Below are 18,558 nucleotides of genomic sequence, written 5' to 3'. Positions count from 1 at the left end.
CCCTGCGCTTTCCCCCGAAAATAGTTTGCATTAAATGAACGAACAGCGCACAGAAGTTGCAGTGAGATATTTGAACATTTGACTCACTTAATTATTGAAGTTCACCAAGAGTGATGAATAATATAGACTCATTTATACATTTAATATAGAAACATTTCATTTGAACATTTTAATTAAATTTTAGGGGAGACTGGGCTTCCCATGTAGCATTAAAGCAATTGCCTCTGTGCTGCTCTTCATTTGTATTTAGCCATTTTTAAGCTTTGTTAATGTTGAAATACTATTTTAACCATTGACATATACATATGTAAGTGTGTGTGTGTGTGTGTGTGTGTGTGCATAAGTGCACTGTATGTCTGTTTCACTCTTTTTAATACACTGCACTCGTGGAAGACATATATGCGTATATGCCTAATTTGCACCCATACACAATTAGATATGCTTTGCCCACTTACATACAGAATTACACAGGTTTTGTAATGCTCCATCAACACTCCTATGTGTAACCCACAGGCATACAGTTCACTTTCACACCCTCACACACATTTAATCAAGATTAGTCCTAACACATGCTAATAGTTTAAACCTAGCACAAGGAACGTATATGTTATATAGTGGGACCAGTAGAATATAGTCAAATAAATATAATAACTATATTTATACCTGAACTCTAAAATCTGAGAAATTCTGATGGTCAGAAGGTGTTGATTAATTTTCTCTAATCTAAGACTAATTTAATAAATGGATAAAAAGTGTTTAACAAAGAAAATATAATCATTGATATGGTGAAGTTTTCTGTAAGGAGACATTTATTTAATATTAATGAGTGTTAGGTGTCAGCACTTTGTAACAGTCAGTACGTTTCTGTGTTTTCTGGTTTTTTTGTTTGTTTGTTTGTTTGTTTGGTAACATGACAATTTTATAATTTGCAGGAGCTAACTTATCTTGTGGATGTTCCACAAGATTAAATTTAACTCAAATTTAACTACAAACCGTATGACGTTCATTAATAAATCAAAATTTGTAATCATTGGCAAGCTGCTGTGCCATTAGAGGAAAAAAAGGTTCAAGATGTGCTGTTACAGGAAAATAATCTTAATAAACTCTGGGGTGGTAAAGGTATATGGGAGTCAGTTTTTATATGGGAGTCAGTAAATATAAACGTAGTCACATGAACTATGTTTACCTGAGCAGTAGTAGTCCTATATTAATATAACTGAGGAAAAACAGTTTTTAAGCTCTGTCTGAAGTCTTACTGAACCTTACCCTGACCAAAACATAAGGTCCAAGCTAAAGTGATCCTTCCTTGTAGCTTGAGCTATTGTCAGAGCTGTTATATGAACTTAATCAACACCTTCTGGCCAATCATATTTGAGAGTTCGACAGTGCTTTTGTTATAAATAAGAATGTGTCTTTTTAGACATCAGGCAGTGATATCTTTCTACCTTGCAGGAAATCTGCTAACTTAGGAAGCTTGGTTACTTGGAGTGTAGCTTCCTACCTGCTTGCAATCCTGGCAGGACAAATGATTGTGGAACAGGGGTGTCCAATATTATCTGGAAAGGGCCGGCGTGGCTGCAGGTTTTCATTCCAACAAAGCAGGAGCCACACCTGATTCCCTTTGTTTCATCAGCTGATCTTGGTCTTCAAATAATCATTAGGTGTGGATCATGTTTGGTTGGATGAGCACGTGCAGCCACATCAGTCCTTTTGGGATAAAATTGGTCTAGATTACTGCTGGACAACTACCTCCAAATACCCGTATTACAAAGAATTCATCTAATGAATGATTACACAAATACTCAGGGCCGTTTCTTGATATAAGCAGTAAAAGCGATCGCTTAGGGCCTCCAGACCACCAGGGTGCCCCATAATTTTAAAATAGTAATCATTTGGCAGAAAGCTTTATGTACCAGGCAGCGTTCGCTTGTGGTGTGAAAAGAATAGAAACTGCAGTTTACGTAACTAACTTGGGTAAGTAAGATCAGAATGGCACAAAAAAACAGTGATTATGAAGGGTTTAGTCCTAATTAATTTGATTTAATCAGTTTGTCCCCTTTCTTGCTTCCATTTTGTTGATGTAAACGAGAAAGTTAGTGATTAACTAGCTAGCTAATATCTAGAGGAAGAACCATTAGTCTAACACATTAAGTTGCTAGATTGTAACTACTAGTTATGACAACAGTAGGTTATTGACTTTTTATTTATTTTATTTACATAATTTACTTGTTTAGAGATTTAATTCCTTGTGTGCATAGTTCTTGTTCAGTTGTTTTTACTTTATTGTTTATTAAAATATTTTTCCCTCATCCAAGATAATGAAGTATTAATTCTTTTCATTCTTGCATATAGTGTAGGTGAGGGGCCCCTGACTAACTTGCTTAGGGCCCTCAAATATTCAGAAACAGTCTTGCAAATACTGCAACTGTTGTGCACCCAATGTATATGATGTGTGACATTCCAGAAATGAAAATCTGAAATATTGGACAAATAAGCTTTTTTGAGAATAACAAAGGACCCTGTAAACAAAACTGTATTGTATGACTATACCAGGAAATATAGGACATTAGATCACCCTAATCCTATTCTATTTTAACACATATAGCAGAAACACTTTTAATAATTAACTAATGGAATCATAATAATCCCTGTAGCTTATTGTAACACTAGTATTATAATATCAATTTACAATATTATTAATATAAATCCTTAAACTGTATATTGCTAAATCCTATGAACTGAAAGGAGTCTCATTAGAGAAGTGTTGGAAAGCTGATAGATAGCCACTCTGTAAACTCCCACTCTGTAAACTCCCACTCTGTAAACTCCCACTCTGTAAGCTCCCACTGCTCTACACTTTGCCATGGGAGGATTTACAAGTATTCCCAGAGTTAAAAAAAAAAAAATAGAGCTATACAAAAATCTCGAATCCTTCTGTGATCCATAACCCGATAGGTGCAGGTAAATCTGTGTTGGATTTACCTAGAGAGAGCTTGTACTCTTCTCCAAGCTCTCTCCAGGTAAATCCAACACAGAGAAAGTACACAGTTGGTGTTGATCTCACCCTGCATTATTCACCAGTCACCTGCTAACAGCACAAGCTGCACATCCTGCTGTTTCACTCCAGATTGCAACCGTTTGCACAAGGTCATGAGAATGCAAGTGATATTGCTAGAAATATGATCGAATATTAGTTTGCATTTTAGCAGAACTAAGAACTACAGTAGTCTAGGCATGTGCAGAGGATATAGAATATTCTCTGAGCCTATAGCAAAGGACAAAACATTCAGTTAAGTTAGAGAAGTCATTATACAGTTTATACGCCTGCATACTATTCTAAAAATCCGTAAAATATTAAATATATTCATGCTAATAATGGGCCTCATTTATACTAACGGATTTATAAATATCTTTATAAATAAATAAAGATTGATAACTATAAATATCTTTATAAATATCTTATGAAACCATTCATACAAATGGTTACATAAGATATTTAGTATTCATAAAAATCATAAAAATCCCCCTGTGCTCCTGAGTGTGTGTAAATTTATGCATAAGACTAACTAATGTAAACATGGACTGGATCGACTTCAAATCATATAATTTGCATGGATCACTGCCCTTTTATATATGGAATATACTGCCAAGCTTAAATTGCTTATTTTATTACAGCATTTAGCAGACGCCCTTATCCAGAGCAACTTATAGAGGTGCTTTGGAGTTTCCATCAAAGACGTGCCATCTTCATGCCAGTTCACTAGGATATGGACTAAGAATACCATCAAGAAAGTTTTCTGAAACCTAGTTATTTTATATTATTGGCTTTATTTAAAGAATATGAAAAATTAAGCAAGCTAGCCAACACAAACTAAATTAAGACAAATGAAATGAATTATTCATTTATGACAAAAGACATTGCACCATATAAATGGAAGATGGGCCAGTCTGCCTGCGCATAGCCGTAAGCCATAAAAAAATGCCTCAGATTAAAATATTAAAAATATTTTTATTGGCATAGAAGTGAGTCAAAATAATGTTTCAAGCCTGGAAGGCAGAAATACCCTGATCATTCACTTGAACTTTTATGGAGTTTTGTGGGTGTCACTTCATGCAAATGAGCTGCACTTTGCACTTTACAGGTGATCAACATATACACGCGACTACAAAGAAAAAACACTATTCCGCAGATGAGGCCCATTATATATCAAATAGAAAAAGACTGTGTGTCTTCTCTGGCACTGATTTACTGGGTAATCTGATCAATTCCATACGTATTTTATGGGCATGTTACGGGCAATTTACATAGGATAGTTGTGTAAATAACGTCACATAAAATGTAGGGAAGGAAACAAATGAAGGCCCTGAATCAGATCTTAAAGAGGTGTATATGTATTTATACGTCAAGGATAGATAATATATCAAAACACAATGTGAACGCAAAATAAAATAACGTACACATGAGTGTGTACTGTTCATAAGCAGGGGTGGACAAAGTACTGAGAAATTAGACTTTAGTGAAAGTAAAAAAAAATGGCTACTTTTAAATGTAGTATTAAAAAGATAACACTCAGGTATTAAAAAGTAAAAAGGAAATGTTGTAACTGTCATGAGAGAAGTAACTTTGTATTAGTTATCTTGTACAGTTGGAATATGATTTGATCTGAAAACATCATTCAATCTCTGTAAGTTTGTAATATTTACCATTAGCTAGAATTTGACTTGCTGCCTAGGCAATTATGTTAGCTACTGGAATCAATGCTACTCTAACCTAGCATTAGCAAAGAATACAGGCTAACGTAGTTAAATATAGCCAGTTAGCAAATTAGCAATTGCTTACTTCATCATATTGAAACATTTTACTGAGATAGTGCCAGGATGGCTAGTCCGGTGGCTTCAAACACACACGGATAGCTAGAGCACTAACTACATTGTGTAGCACGAGAAGTTCATGGTCAAATTAGATTTTTGATAGTTTTATTTCTACGTTGCCAAACCTGATTGGAGGCTAAACTGAAATGATTGTATGCTAAACTGAGCCACTGGATTGATGTGCAACATTCAGTCATGGGCTGGATGAGAGCAGAAGAGACCTTTGAGATTTGTAACAAATACGTTGAAGGTATAAATAAAAATGTAAGAAGTAAAATGTAAGTTTTTATTCTTGGAAATGGAATTAAGTAAGACTACAAGTATTTCATTTCAGTAATACTCAGGTAAAGTATATCAAAAATAAAAAAACAAAGTACAATCACTCTAATATTTTCCACTCCTGTTCATAAAGTATATGTAAAGAAAACCTTTTCACAGGCTGCCTTTAAATGCTGCTGGCACTGCATGTGCAAACGTGTGATAAATATCTAATATTGACCGTTTACTTTGGTAATATTAAGTAATAACTCATAATTTTGAGAAAAATTAATACCATTTTGGTTGTAATGTCTTCAAATGGTGGAAACAGGCTTTAAAAATGTTAATTATTAATTTGCACATGCAGTCATTCCCAATGTGACTTTGAGGCTGCAGGAAATCATACTGCTAGCGCTAAATTCATTAATCTCTCTGCATAGACGCTACCATAGACGCCAACGCAACAGACTGCGTTCTGTTCTTTTAGGCAGAAACTCCCCAAATTGTGTATAATACAAAAAACCCAGATGTTACATGTTCCTCCATAGAACGTGTTAGTAAATTTGCAAATCTTCTTGTATATTTTTTATTGTTGGTGTTATCAAGTTTGTATGTGCGAAATATGATTTCTAGCTTTCAAACTGATTTTGTAATTAAATGTGCTCACATCTTTTTTTGGCCATTCTCTTTGGCCTTTTGTGCATTATATATATAAAAAATAATGCATATAGCATAATTAAGATGTGCTATGTGATACAGCTGAGCTACACCTATAATAAACCAGTTGTGTGCTATAGCACAGTATAGAACCTATAGCATCTGAGGCACAAAATGGCCGTGTATGTTGTCGGTGTAGTGTCCCAGTCGTCCGGTGGGGCGCAGTGACATGATCAATGTTGAGCAGACTGAGCGGTAGCAGCAGGGTTGCTACACTATCACCACCTCTCTTAATGAAGCTCGCTGGCAGAGGTGATCCACAGCTGGGCTCAAGCTTCCATTGCACCTTGCAGGGGCCATCATTCAGACTGGCTGCTGCAGCTCAGTGCTGTTACGAGAGCTTTCTCAACCCCTTTTGTCTCATGCTGCCTCACAGAGTAGACACAGGATTCCCCCTGCTGGACAGACACTAGTGGAGTAAAAGCATCTCCAGGTGGAAAAGGAGGTTTTATCTATTGGGAACAGCAAGAGGTTTTTAGATAAGCAGAGCCTTGTGTCACAGTGCAAAATGTGTATCTCCAAAGTGGTATTTAATATAGGTTGCAACCTGTGCATACAAATACACAAATCTATACATTTTGTGATGGCCACAAAAAAAATACAATTTGTAGTTAAAATAACCCCAGACAGATTCGTGCAGAAGTATAATTTTAGCACACATTCTGGTGTAACCATCAGGCTCAGACTCTCGGAACGATGAGCTCTGTAGTCACACAAGGGACACGACAGGGTACACGAGACTTTCAGTTGTCCCCAGCTGCTCCACATTATGCTCATCCAGAGCGTTAATAACAAACTGAAAGGCTTTCGACTGAAGGCGCAGCCTTTGCCTTGCTAAGTGAGGATTAGGGAGTATCGTACTGATGGTGATCAGTCAACTTGTTAGTGTTGATTGCTGCTCAGATGGAGCACTCAATCAGAATAGTCTCTCTTCCCCTATCCCAGGCTTGGCTATTTACCCACCATGAGCACAGACACGGGTGAGAAGTATTTATGTAAATAAGAACGGAGAGATCACTAAGCCACTGTTTTGGGTTGCACTGTCCTCAGGTGGAGTGCGCTGTAGTGTGTAGAAGTTTGTGACTTGTGGCCACTTGTAAAATGAGAGTGGTAATGATCAGTACAGTGGGATTAGCTGAAGTGTGTAGTGTGTGCTGAAGGGATGAATAAGCGGTGGCACATTACATGATGGTGTGAGATTGATTCGCGCAGTGAGACTGCCTGTAAAAACTCTTGGTGTGCAAGAAGTCATTAGGTGCATGTTTGTTTGGATGTTTTGTTTCTTCCCAGCATAAATGAAATAATTAATTTGAGTTATTGACTTCAAATGGAATTCAAACCAGAAATAATAACTCGTATATATTCACAACAGAATCATAATTGTTATGTAGATTTGCATAATACATGCCCATTTTATTCCATTTCATTTCTGGTAAATGCAGTATAATCATATGCAGACGCTCATAATAACTGATAGAAATCTCAGAGGTTGGGGACATTATGTAAATCTAATACATTGCAATGGAATACTGGCTGAGAGTGCAGATATAAATGGAATTTATTATGCATAGTCCTGGTCTTCATATTGCTCACTAAACAAGCTTTCCTAGGAGGTTCATGGCATGCAAAAAAATATTAACGCGCATATGCCATAAAAGCTTTGACTGACAGTCACATAGTCGGATGTTTAATATGTGATATTAATCACACAAGCTCAGCTGAGGCTATAGACGCCTCAATCCCAGGCAAAAAGATGGATGGTGGCTGAAAGACCCGAGAGGTACATGGCACCAGATGCTCGTGCCTCTGAAATGCAGAAGTGAGCTGCATTCTAATGGCCAGTGGCGAAATTGTATTTTAAAGGGAGCTCTTAAGGATGCATATTGCTTTTCCGTCCTGTTCTTTTTCCGTCCTGTTGTCAGCCAGCGAGGTTGCGAAGAAGCCTGGCATGTTCCGGTGTTTAGTAATGGCGCTATTTTAATTACGGAGGGAGCTAATGAACCCAGCAGAACCGCGAAGGACAAAGCATGGGAGTGATGCAGCACCACAGCCCTGCTCCTCTTTACAGCACCATGTCACGTCTCCACACCACCACATTAATCATATGGCAGCAGGAATAAAGTGGAGCATCTGTAATGGGTACAAATAGTGCGGCACTCAAGGACAATGCAAGGTCGTAGCACCCGGCATCACAGAGAAACCTGTGCATCAAACTGGAGGACAAAGGAAATGCCTTGATTCTCTCACACACACACACACACACACACACACACACACAATATTACATCTGAGAATGCTCTTCCATTTCCCCCTACACGCATTAAACGATAGAAATGGAATAACAAGAACGCAAGGACAAAAAGAGGGTGAAGCGGCTAAAAATGGAGTCCTGAAAAAAAAAAAAAAAGTGGCTGGTTGCTCACTAAGGAGAAGCAGACACTAACGTACCATATCTCTGTTCTCAGTGTTACATGTTTACATCTGGGCACCAAGCATTGCACAAAGATAAGTACCCTGCTTTGCATTACCAATTTGTGCTTTTGCAAGTAGTGAAACATCGATGCGTACCGAAATGTAATTAATCTTGGAGCTTGCTTTGGGTTTGCATATATTAAACATCTGCTCAGTGTCGAATACGCGTGAGCAAAAGTACCGTGGTTGTTCCATTAATTCACCTAAAAAAATAAATAATGCCTTCTATCACACATCTCGCTCTCCCAGACCTGTTATGTCAATAATGAATTCCCATGAACACATCTAGTCTGAATAAAGCCTCACGATGTGGCAGGAATGACATAAGATCAACCAAATAGGATTAAACAAATCAATAACAGGATACTCTTCAGTGTGTTTAAGCTTTGTATGGATCAATAGCATTCATTTTAAATAATGAATAATACATCATATTTATAACACGCTACTTAAATTAAGGTCATTTTGAATTGAGAGTAAGAAGATGATGTTTAAAAATTGTCACTTTTATGTTTACTTAGTATGATTAGCCTGACTAATCCCTGTCATATCGTCATATCCCTTTTTTGCATTCCTACCTGCAATATGTATCTCCTAAGACTTAAAGTTTTTTTTTTTAAATATTTAACATTGTGACAAATATCTTTGATATTTACATGTAGAAAAAGAAATTTATCTTACGATAAACTCGTGTAAAAATCATTAGAAATGGCCTGGGACAGCCTGCTGTCATAAACATAGAATTTGTCTCAGACCCAGGTCCAGAAAATCCAACGTCACATGATGTAGGCCAATTTGATCAAAATATTTGGGTGGTCTGAGTATTAAATACAACAGACCCAGATGGCACTGCAAAAAACTTATATCTTAGCAAGTGAAAATAGTACATAATATATGAATATATGAATATAGTCAAATTGGTCTAGCATTTCTTTTTCCAAGATTACCATAAACCAAATACAAGATTATTAAACCTGTTTCTAACTTTCAATTTTCTTATTCTATAAGAATGGCAGATAATTTTACTTCTTTCTATAACTAAATGCTCAAAATGATCAAAAAAATCTGCCAGGGGAACAAGCTTGAAATGTAGTAAAACTGACTCGAAATACAGTAGGTATACTACACTTTGATGTCATATTTGATGTCTTGTAATCCTGTAACTGGAAATATTAGATAAATCAAGATACTTTCACTTGCTAAGATGCCATTTTTGCAGTGTAGAACATGCATTACTAAGTGAGTGAATACAAAGCTAAAGGTGAGTGCTAACCTGTAGTTAACTGTCATTTGGACTGCTAACAGATGGTGTACGGATGTTGGTGTATGTGTTGCAGGAGGAGGAGGCAGGTGAAGGGCGCTTCAGCTTTGCTGCCTACGGCATGGGCCCTGCGTGTCTGCAGGCCAAAGATGGCATGGCCATCAAGGGCAACAACAATGCGCCTGCCTCCAGCATGCCACCTGAGAAGAGCGTGGAGGAGATGCGCAAGCTCTTCATCAGCCGCGCCAAGCGCATTGACACAGTGTCGCGGGTCGCCTTCCCACTCGTCTTCCTCATTTTTAACATTTTCTACTGGATCATTTACAAGATCATCCGCAGCGAGGATATTCACAAGCAGTAAATATTCCGAGAAAAGGGTGAGATCCAAGCCGAAAAAGCTGCCGCTGTCGCTGCCCACCGCCCCCTCCTTCCCCTGTGCCCACTTCCTCTCCTCAGCACTCCCTTGCTTTCAGTGCCGAGTCCCTGGCAGAGGTATTTCTCGATATTCATTTTCTTTCTTCTGTCCTTTTCCTCCCTGTTCTCCTGAATAATCTGGACCTGTGCAATAGCAATGCAGTAAAATGCATGATATATGAATGTGGCAATATATTTATTAAAAAATTAAAATAAAAATAAAAATGGCAACATAAATATTAGACTTTTACAGATACATCAGAGAACCTCTGAGCAAACTGAAATTCAAGGGGATGTTGCCCCTGTGAGACTTTTTTTGCAACTTGAAGACATGCTGCATTATGGGAATATGCAGAGATTACATGCAGCACTGTAATATATCAAGTATTTAAAAGAAAACTCAAATTATTTTACGAGAGTTAACTGGAAAACGGAAAGGTTTTAAAGAACGCCATGTGATTCGGTGCTTCCATAAATAAGTAATGCAAGAGTCGCTGGAATATATCTATATCTATGTCTAGATTTGCTTCAATATATGTATTGCAAGCACTTGTCAATGCCCAGAAAAACAGGATGTCATGAAGATGAAGTCCTGTCATGATGTCACATTACCGATGGAAGCTTGACGAGTGACCGTCAAAAATATATTGTTTATACCAGCTGTGGTCAGTGTGAATTTTTTGTCCAAATTACGTCATTTACTCATGTGCCAAGTGAACAGCATGTTGCTGTACCATTTTCCTCAGCTTTTGTGGTCAACAAGAAAAAAAAGAGAAACTTTGGGCTATAAACCTTTATTGCTTTATTTATTCAGACAACAGACATATTTACAAGCTATGTATTATGACATGACTGAAACAAGAGGAAAACGTATGAGAAGTGTTTTATCTCTCAGCTCCATCAGTTTGCATTTTCACACCATAGACATCATAAAAAAAAAAGTGATCATTTTCGTCCCCTTACCAGCATCCTGTTGTTTTCTGCATCGACATCGGCTCCAGCAGAGAGTGTTATTTTTATAAGCAGCCAGCGCCACCATACACTTAATTATATATTTAACAACCAAATGTGTATTACTGTGACTTTTAACACTAAATCAAAGTATGTATTGTGCAGCAGACTAAATAATTTGCAATGTATTTAAATAATAGTTTTGGTTACAACATGCTTCCATGGATTATGTCTTCATCTGGCTTCTCTATGCAATAAGAAGATATGCAATTATTTTCTATTTATTTATTTATTTATTTATTTATTTATTTCCTCAAGTGGCCTAGGGTCATATTACCAAAAGTATATGTATGTTGTCTTTCATTCATTCATTCATTCATTCATTCATTCATTCATTTGTTCTCAAAGAAGCACCCAGTCCACTATGCATGACGCAGCTACCTTCTTTACATTATGCACATTGGTTTTTTTTGTTTTGTTTTTGCCGTTTTCCCACTTTGCTAATGTTTTATTTTCTTGACAGAAATGAAAGTACATTCTCACCATGCAAGGTCCTGGAGGCAGTGTGAATTATGATTCATTACCATTCATGAGATTGGTGCAGTGTTTCACTCCGTTCTACATTCTGTTTATCCGCTTGATTTGTTTTCTTGGCCAAAGAGTAATCTCCTTAAAGCGTCGCCACTGCCTTTCAGCTGTGCAAGCGAGTACCTGATGTAAAGGGTTTATCTGTTTATGAGAAATAATATGCATAGTAACTTTCTCATTGGTCAGTATGTTGTTTATCCCTTGAGGAAATTTGGTTAGATCTGATTTAAAAAATTGCAACGTTGCAACATTGCATTATATCGTATCTATGTTTCTGCAGCATTGCATGGGAAACGTGGTTGAATTAATAAGAGGTGTAATTACTGTATAAGACCCATTTTTATTCATTTATAAGTAAGTATACTTCAAATATCAGTTCATACATCTGAAATGAGAAATGAATACACATTAGAGTTGCATTAGAGTGGGACTGGCATGGTGTGTCGGATTGCAATCATCACAGAACTTCTCGGTTTAACACTTTTCTTGCTCCAGGACAGATGATTCAGCTTGTGCAAGGCATGAAAATTGTGTGCCGCACTGAATCATGACAGGGGAAATGGGAAAAATCCTAAACCGTGTTGTTTTGTGCTCCTCTACCGAGCCACTCTCTCATGTTAAATTCATAGGAATTCTCACTTTTATTTATTTCAATTTTTTAATGAAAAGTCCTGCAGTAAGGTACAAGTACTGACCTCTCTCCTTATGTACCTTAACCGTTCAGAACACGAGTCAACTTGTGCGAATTCTGACAGTTTTAATCATTAATAGCCATCATTGTATTCAGTCAGTTACAGAATTTGTAGCACTGCAGCAATGCAGTTATTAAACTGATTAGCGATTCATTCTCACTATGATTAGATGGGTAGATATTTTTTTTGATTTGTAGCATTTAATTTAAGATTCATGATCATTTCTGTTTGTCATGCTGACATGCATTGAGATGCTCCACTCATATAGTTGTACATTGTACAATTTACATTTTGGCTTTATACATGTCTGTCAGCTGTGAAATCAAATTCGAAATCGAACATCTCTAACAATGTTTTAACACGTGTCAACATTTGTAAAACTGATGCTTAGCTAAATGTTGCTGTTTCCCAAAAGCTCTTGATGATAAACACTGCTTCAAGCCACTTATCGTACTCACGCTGCTGTTTTGTCCTTTGTGTGTAAGACTGCATTCTCACTCGGATCCTCTCCTTAACTGCTAGCTATGGTACTAGAGACTGGAAGTTCACAGAGGACTAATAGTGGTTTGGAAATGAGGACAGTGTAAAGTGAAGCATCTGCTATGTGCAACCGAGCCTTTATGAGGCAAAACTATCATGCAGATATCAATTAAAAGTTTGCATAGGTTCTTTAAATGGTCAGTTTATGAGGCATGATATGATTCGTTTTATGATTTCTTATTTTCTATTGATACCTTTTTATTGCTAACACTTGAAGGTTGATCACTGAGAGTAACTTTAGGCATGACCGTTTTTGTGACACAAAGCCGTGGAGAAGGTTTTGGGGGTTCTTTTGCATAAGCTTGTATGGCCTTAATCTATATTTTCATTTCTTGTTTTACTTGCGTATATCATGTATTGGCACAAAGTGCACCTCTTCATTTGCTAATTATCATAATTAAAGTGTGCAATTCCCTTTTAAGCAGTAAAAAAAAAAACAGCAAATGTGTTCTTTTTTATTTCTAAATCTGAAACAGAATATTTTGCATGAATATAAATAATGGCAGATATTTTTGGCTTGTACAGAAATGTGAGCAATTTGAAGAAAAAAAGGAATGTACCATTTCTGCTGTATCTGTATATAATTAAATATTTATTGAAATATGTCATTATGCTAAAGCTAATTCTACTATTAAAGGTTTTCTGAACAAAGTCTCTGAACTGTTTTTTTTTTTGTTGTTTTTGTGTTTTTTTTTTAAAGATTGTGGGCATTTGGACAGTTTACTTCTGTTAATGAACTCAAAGAGCTTTGTAATCTTAGTAGTTTTGAAAATCCAAAACAAAAGAGCTCCCATGTTTGTATTTGTTCATAAAGACATAATTACTATGAGGCTCTTGTGTGATTTTGTAAGACTAAACTGATGTTACAAGCGTATGTTTGTTCTATTACCAATGCACAGCTATAAATAATGTTGATGTTATTATGCTATTTTCTAGGATAAACACGAGTACCAATCATTTCATTATGAATGAGCATTAAAATTGAGGACAGAGGGACAGGATGTCCATAGTAAATTTTTGTGTGATTTCACCATGGCTTTATTATGCTGCTGTGCATGGCTCAGTTTGTTCACGCAGCCCTATAATTAACAATTCATTCTGCTTTACTGCTGAATATAAATGATATGTTTCACATTTGCATACTGGTTTATTATTGGAAAATATCACTGTAGTGAATACCGATATGCGGCTAAATGAATCTTGACCTTGAATAATTACCCACAGTCGCAGTTCAAGAGTTTTTTTTTTCTCAAACCATAATTATTTATTGTATTACTATGAAAGTTTATGAACTATTAACCAAATAAAAAGTCAAAGAATGATTTGTCTCATGATAGCCACACAGATTGAATAAAATATATATAAAATTGATCTATTTGTCCTCACTGGGACTGGAACAAATTACAGAAGTGGATTGTGACAAATACTCACACTATACAGCCAAAAGTATGTGGACACCTGACATTACATTCATATGTGCTTGTTGAACATCCCATCCCTTTGCTGTTACAATAACCTCCATTCTTCTGGGAAGGCTTTCCACTAGATTTTGGAGCATGACTGTGAGGATTTGCTCATTCAGCCACAAGAACTTTAGTGAGGTCGGGTCATGTTGGGTGAGGAGGTCTGGGGCGCAGTCACCATTCCAGTTCATCCCAAAGGTGTTCACTGGGGTTGAGGTCAGAGCTCTGTGCAGGCCACTTGAGTTCTTCCACTCCAACCTTGGCAAACCATGTCTTCATGGACCTCACTTTGTGCACAGGGTTATTGTCACTCTGGAACATGTTTGGGTCTATTAAGTCCACTGAAAGGAATTTGTAATGCTACAGCTTACAAAGACATTTTATACAATTGTGTGCTTCCAACATTATGGCAGCAGTTTGGGGAAGAATCACATATGGGTATGATGGTCAGGTGTCCACAAACATTCGGCCATATAGTGTACTTCACAATTGTACAAGCTTATCAAGGCTCAGACCATCTCAGCATCTGAAACCCCTGCGACATGGTGTCAGAAATTTGGTAAGGAAAAACTCTATGGGGTGTGCTGTTATAACTTCAAGGTGGCTGATGTTTATTATTTTTCTGTAAGAGCACGTTGAAAGAGTTGTATTCCTCCTATACCAACAGTGCAACAATGACGAGACAGTACAAGTAAAGCTAATTATACAAATAACACAATAACCACAAGGCAAGAGGGTGCAAATATAGACAATCATAGTTTAAAGTACAATGTTTATACAGAAATGTGAGTTCCAAAGTGGACAGTACAGGTACACAGGTATAACACAATGGGCAAGTTCAGAGTTTATTTATAAAGGACACTGCCTGTGGAAAGAAATTATTTGAGTGATGTGCTGTCTTGGTTTTAACTGCTCTGAAGCATTTTCCAGAGTGTAATCGCTCAAACAAGTGATGGATAGGATGAGAAGGGTCTGCAGTGATATTCTCTGAACACTTCTGTAATCTGGACTCGTATAGTTGACTGATGGACGGCAGGCATTAACCGATTATCTTTTCTGAAGAGTGGATGATGCACTGCATTTTTCTCTTGGCCTGAGCAGAAGCAGGAACCAACCAGACAATTATGGAGGATGTCAAGATGAGCTCAGTGATAGCTGTGTAGAACTGGACCAGTACCGCCCGGGGCAGATTGAATTTCTTCAGCTGTTGCAGGAAAATAGCCTTTGCTGAGCCTTTTTTACGATACTGGCAATGTTTCTGTCCCACTTACGATTGCTTGAAATGGGAGTACCAAGGTATTTGAATGACAACTATTTCGATGGGTCCCTTAGAGCAATTTGGACATGAAGAGGTTGTTGTTTCCTGAAATTGATAATCCTCTCCTGTGTTTTTTTTATTTATTTATTTTTTTTGGGTGTTCAGGTCCAGATTATTGTGCCTGTACCAGGTTGCCAGCTGTTTGTATATGGTCTCATCATCTTTGGATAAGTGGCCCATAAGAGTGGTGTCGTCCACAAGCTTGAGGATGACGGATGGGTCCTTAGAGGTGCAGTCGTTGGTGTATAGGAAGAAGAACAGGTGGGAGAGCACACAACAGTGAGTTGCACCAGTGCTGAGGGTTATTGCACTTGACATGCAATTTCCAATCCACATATACTGCTGTCTGTCTGTCTGTCTGTCTGTCAAGTAGTCTATGATCCAATGGCAGATGGAGTTTGGCAGATTGACCTGAGTGACTTTTTTTTTCAGCAGCTCTGGAATAATCATATTAAAGGCTAAGCTAAAGTAAACGAACAAGATTCTTGCGTATGTGTCAGCTGTGCCGAGATGCTTGTGGATGAAATGTAGGCCTATATTTAATACATCCTTAACTGACCTGTTGGCTCTCTAGGCAAACTGCAGGGGGCTCAAGGAAGTCCTTGCTGGTGTTTTTGAGAAATCCAAGAATAAATTGCTCAAAGGTCACTCTAATGGATGTTAGAGTGACTGGCTTGTAGTTGTACAGGTCAGAGATCTTAAGCTTCATTGGAACCAGGTTGATGTGGAGGTTTTAAAGCAGGCAGGAACAACAGTGAGTTCCAAACACTCAGTAAAAATGTCTGTGAACACTGGTGCTAGTTGCTCTACACAGTGCTTGATTGTGGAGCAGGAGATGAGATCTGGGCCAGTGACTTTCCTGATATAAAGAACGACATGGCATAGTTTTTATCCATTTAGAGTTACTTTTAATGTTGTGGAACGTCAATGAAACAAGTTAGTTTCTCTTATTACTGTTAGATATAAACAGTCATTCCCTGACTTACTCTCAAAGTTAATGACAGAAAAAAATGCAGCTTGTCATGGTACTGGGAAACAGCAGAGTTTAAAATCCTCCATCCTGAAGACTTTCTCATGTCGAAAAACTTAAAAACAGCTTTACTTCTGACTGTTACAAAGTGCTAACACAGGAGATTCCTTACAGAAATCTTCACCATATCAATGATTATATGTCAGATCTTGGTTAAATAGCAGTACCTTTTTATGCCTTTTAATAAAATGTTTATTATTCTTCAATTTTGTGGAGCATCTGCCCTGTGAATTAAATGTTGCTACAGAAACGATAATGCATTAGAACAAGTGTATGAACATAAACCTGTGATTGGAATTACTGACAGGATTATTGGCCGAGCTGCTGAAATCGAAAATAAATCATCTTCTAACCAATCAGATTTGAGAATTCAACACCAATACTGTGCAATATATATATTCCATTGCTTAAATACAGCAGGATTCTTATTGTATACTCTTAGAACATAAGTGTCAAGTTCTCTTTCATAAGGGTCTTCTCAAAGGTTCATTGGATTATTAAAAGTGCTTAGCTTCCAAGAAAGGGTTGTACTTGTACCTTTTGAGAGAGAAACAGTTGTAAGGGTTCTAAATTTTCCAACAGTGTATAAATGTAAACCTTTACTTGAGAATATACTGATGCCTTTTAATATCTCGTCTCTAGGCAAAAAGGTATGCAGTTACATAATATATCTCATGTTGCAGGCTTTTATTAGGGCACTCCATCTGTTCAGTGGGTCAGTGCCAGCTGAGGAGGACATCTTGAGCTCATGTGGGTCAAAGGGTAAGGGCTCCAGCATGTGTGTGATGGAGGGAGGCAGTGGTCTTTCTGCATACTAATCTCATGCCACCTGCTGACACATGTTCACCTCACTCTGTTGTAGGGTTCTACAAAGCAACCATCTACACTTAATCCCATTTCTCAGGTGCTACATATGGCTACATTTGGCTACATTTTTCCCCATTTTTTTTTTTAATGCAGGGATTCAGCTTGTTGTACTACTGTGCTGTAAAAATGCATTTCACACAGAATTTGCTCAGTACATTTTGGGAACCAGTCATTCTATACAGTTTGGAGTTGATATATTTACAGGTGACACTGTCCTATCAAGTACAGGACTGCAAAACAGATTTATTCATAAGAATTTGGAAATCAAGTTATTAGCTTCCTGCCTAATTGTTAACTAAGTAAATTGAGATGATTCCTAGCCAGCCAAAGGAAACCTGCAGCAGCAAAATTATGCTCCAAAGACCCTAATAAGCAGCATGAAGGGGCAAATATTTCAAATGGGGCACTCAAGACATCATAATTTTATTCAATAAAATAAGTATTGTGTTGGCAGGGGTCCAAATTATCCATTTTTCATGCCACAATTTTCTTTTTAAGAACAACCAAATCCACTTCTTTCAAATTTAAAACTTGTGTGCAATGCTGTTTTTTTCTGAATAACACAAAACCCAACATGTTATGCCACTGAGTGGGCGTAGGAAATTGGAAATTCAGTTGGAGCAATCCGATTTGACACGTGAACAGGGACACCTGTTCTGTTATGAACAAGCCAGCTCTGCCAGTTTGGGGTTTCGCCTTAGGATTTGCAGGAATGCACAAACTGATCTCTTCTCCAAAATGGAGCAGTTCCCAACACCCAAGCTGCACTTGAAAATTACAGTTTGAAAAATTCTGAGCAGTGCACTGCACAACACACAGGGCTCAAAACAGTACATCAAGTTTATTCTGTTCTCTCATCAGCAGAGTTGTTAAAATATGTAATTCTTGATGAAGTGCAACAGTAGAAGGCAAACAGAATTCTTTACATGCTAGTCACTCAGACACAACCATGATTTGACTTGGCGACAATTCCAAATAAAACCATATTTGCACTTTGACCTGACAAGCGGGCGCTAGCAATACACAGGATTGCCCGAGCAGTAAAAACACGTTCCTTTAAGAAACAGGGAGAGAACGTTAAAACAAACCAAAAAAAAAAAAACAAAAAAAAAAAA

The 18,558-nt window shown here is 37.3% G+C and overlaps 1 protein-coding gene across 2 annotated transcripts in view; it reads left to right on the top strand.

The window, feature by feature from the left end:
- The window catches only part of glra1 (glycine receptor, alpha 1), a 49,618-nt gene extending 37,523 nt beyond the window's left edge, over positions 1-12,095 (top strand). For both annotated transcript variants that reach the window (XM_026918470.3, XM_026918471.3), the window contains one exon: positions 9,657-12,095. In XM_026918470.3, coding sequence (XP_026774271.1) covers positions 9,657-9,941 — 285 coding nt within the window. In that variant the 3' untranslated portion in view covers positions 9,942-12,095. The remainder of the gene's footprint in view (positions 1-9,656) is intronic.
- The last annotated feature ends 6,463 nt before the right edge of the window (positions 12,096-18,558 follow it).

The sequence above is a fragment of the Pangasianodon hypophthalmus genome, chromosome 7, assembly GCF_027358585.1.
Source record: "Pangasianodon hypophthalmus isolate fPanHyp1 chromosome 7, fPanHyp1.pri, whole genome shotgun sequence".
NCBI lineage: Eukaryota > Metazoa > Chordata > Actinopteri > Siluriformes > Pangasiidae > Pangasianodon > Pangasianodon hypophthalmus.
This window is presented reverse-complemented; position numbering and strand designations above follow the sequence as displayed.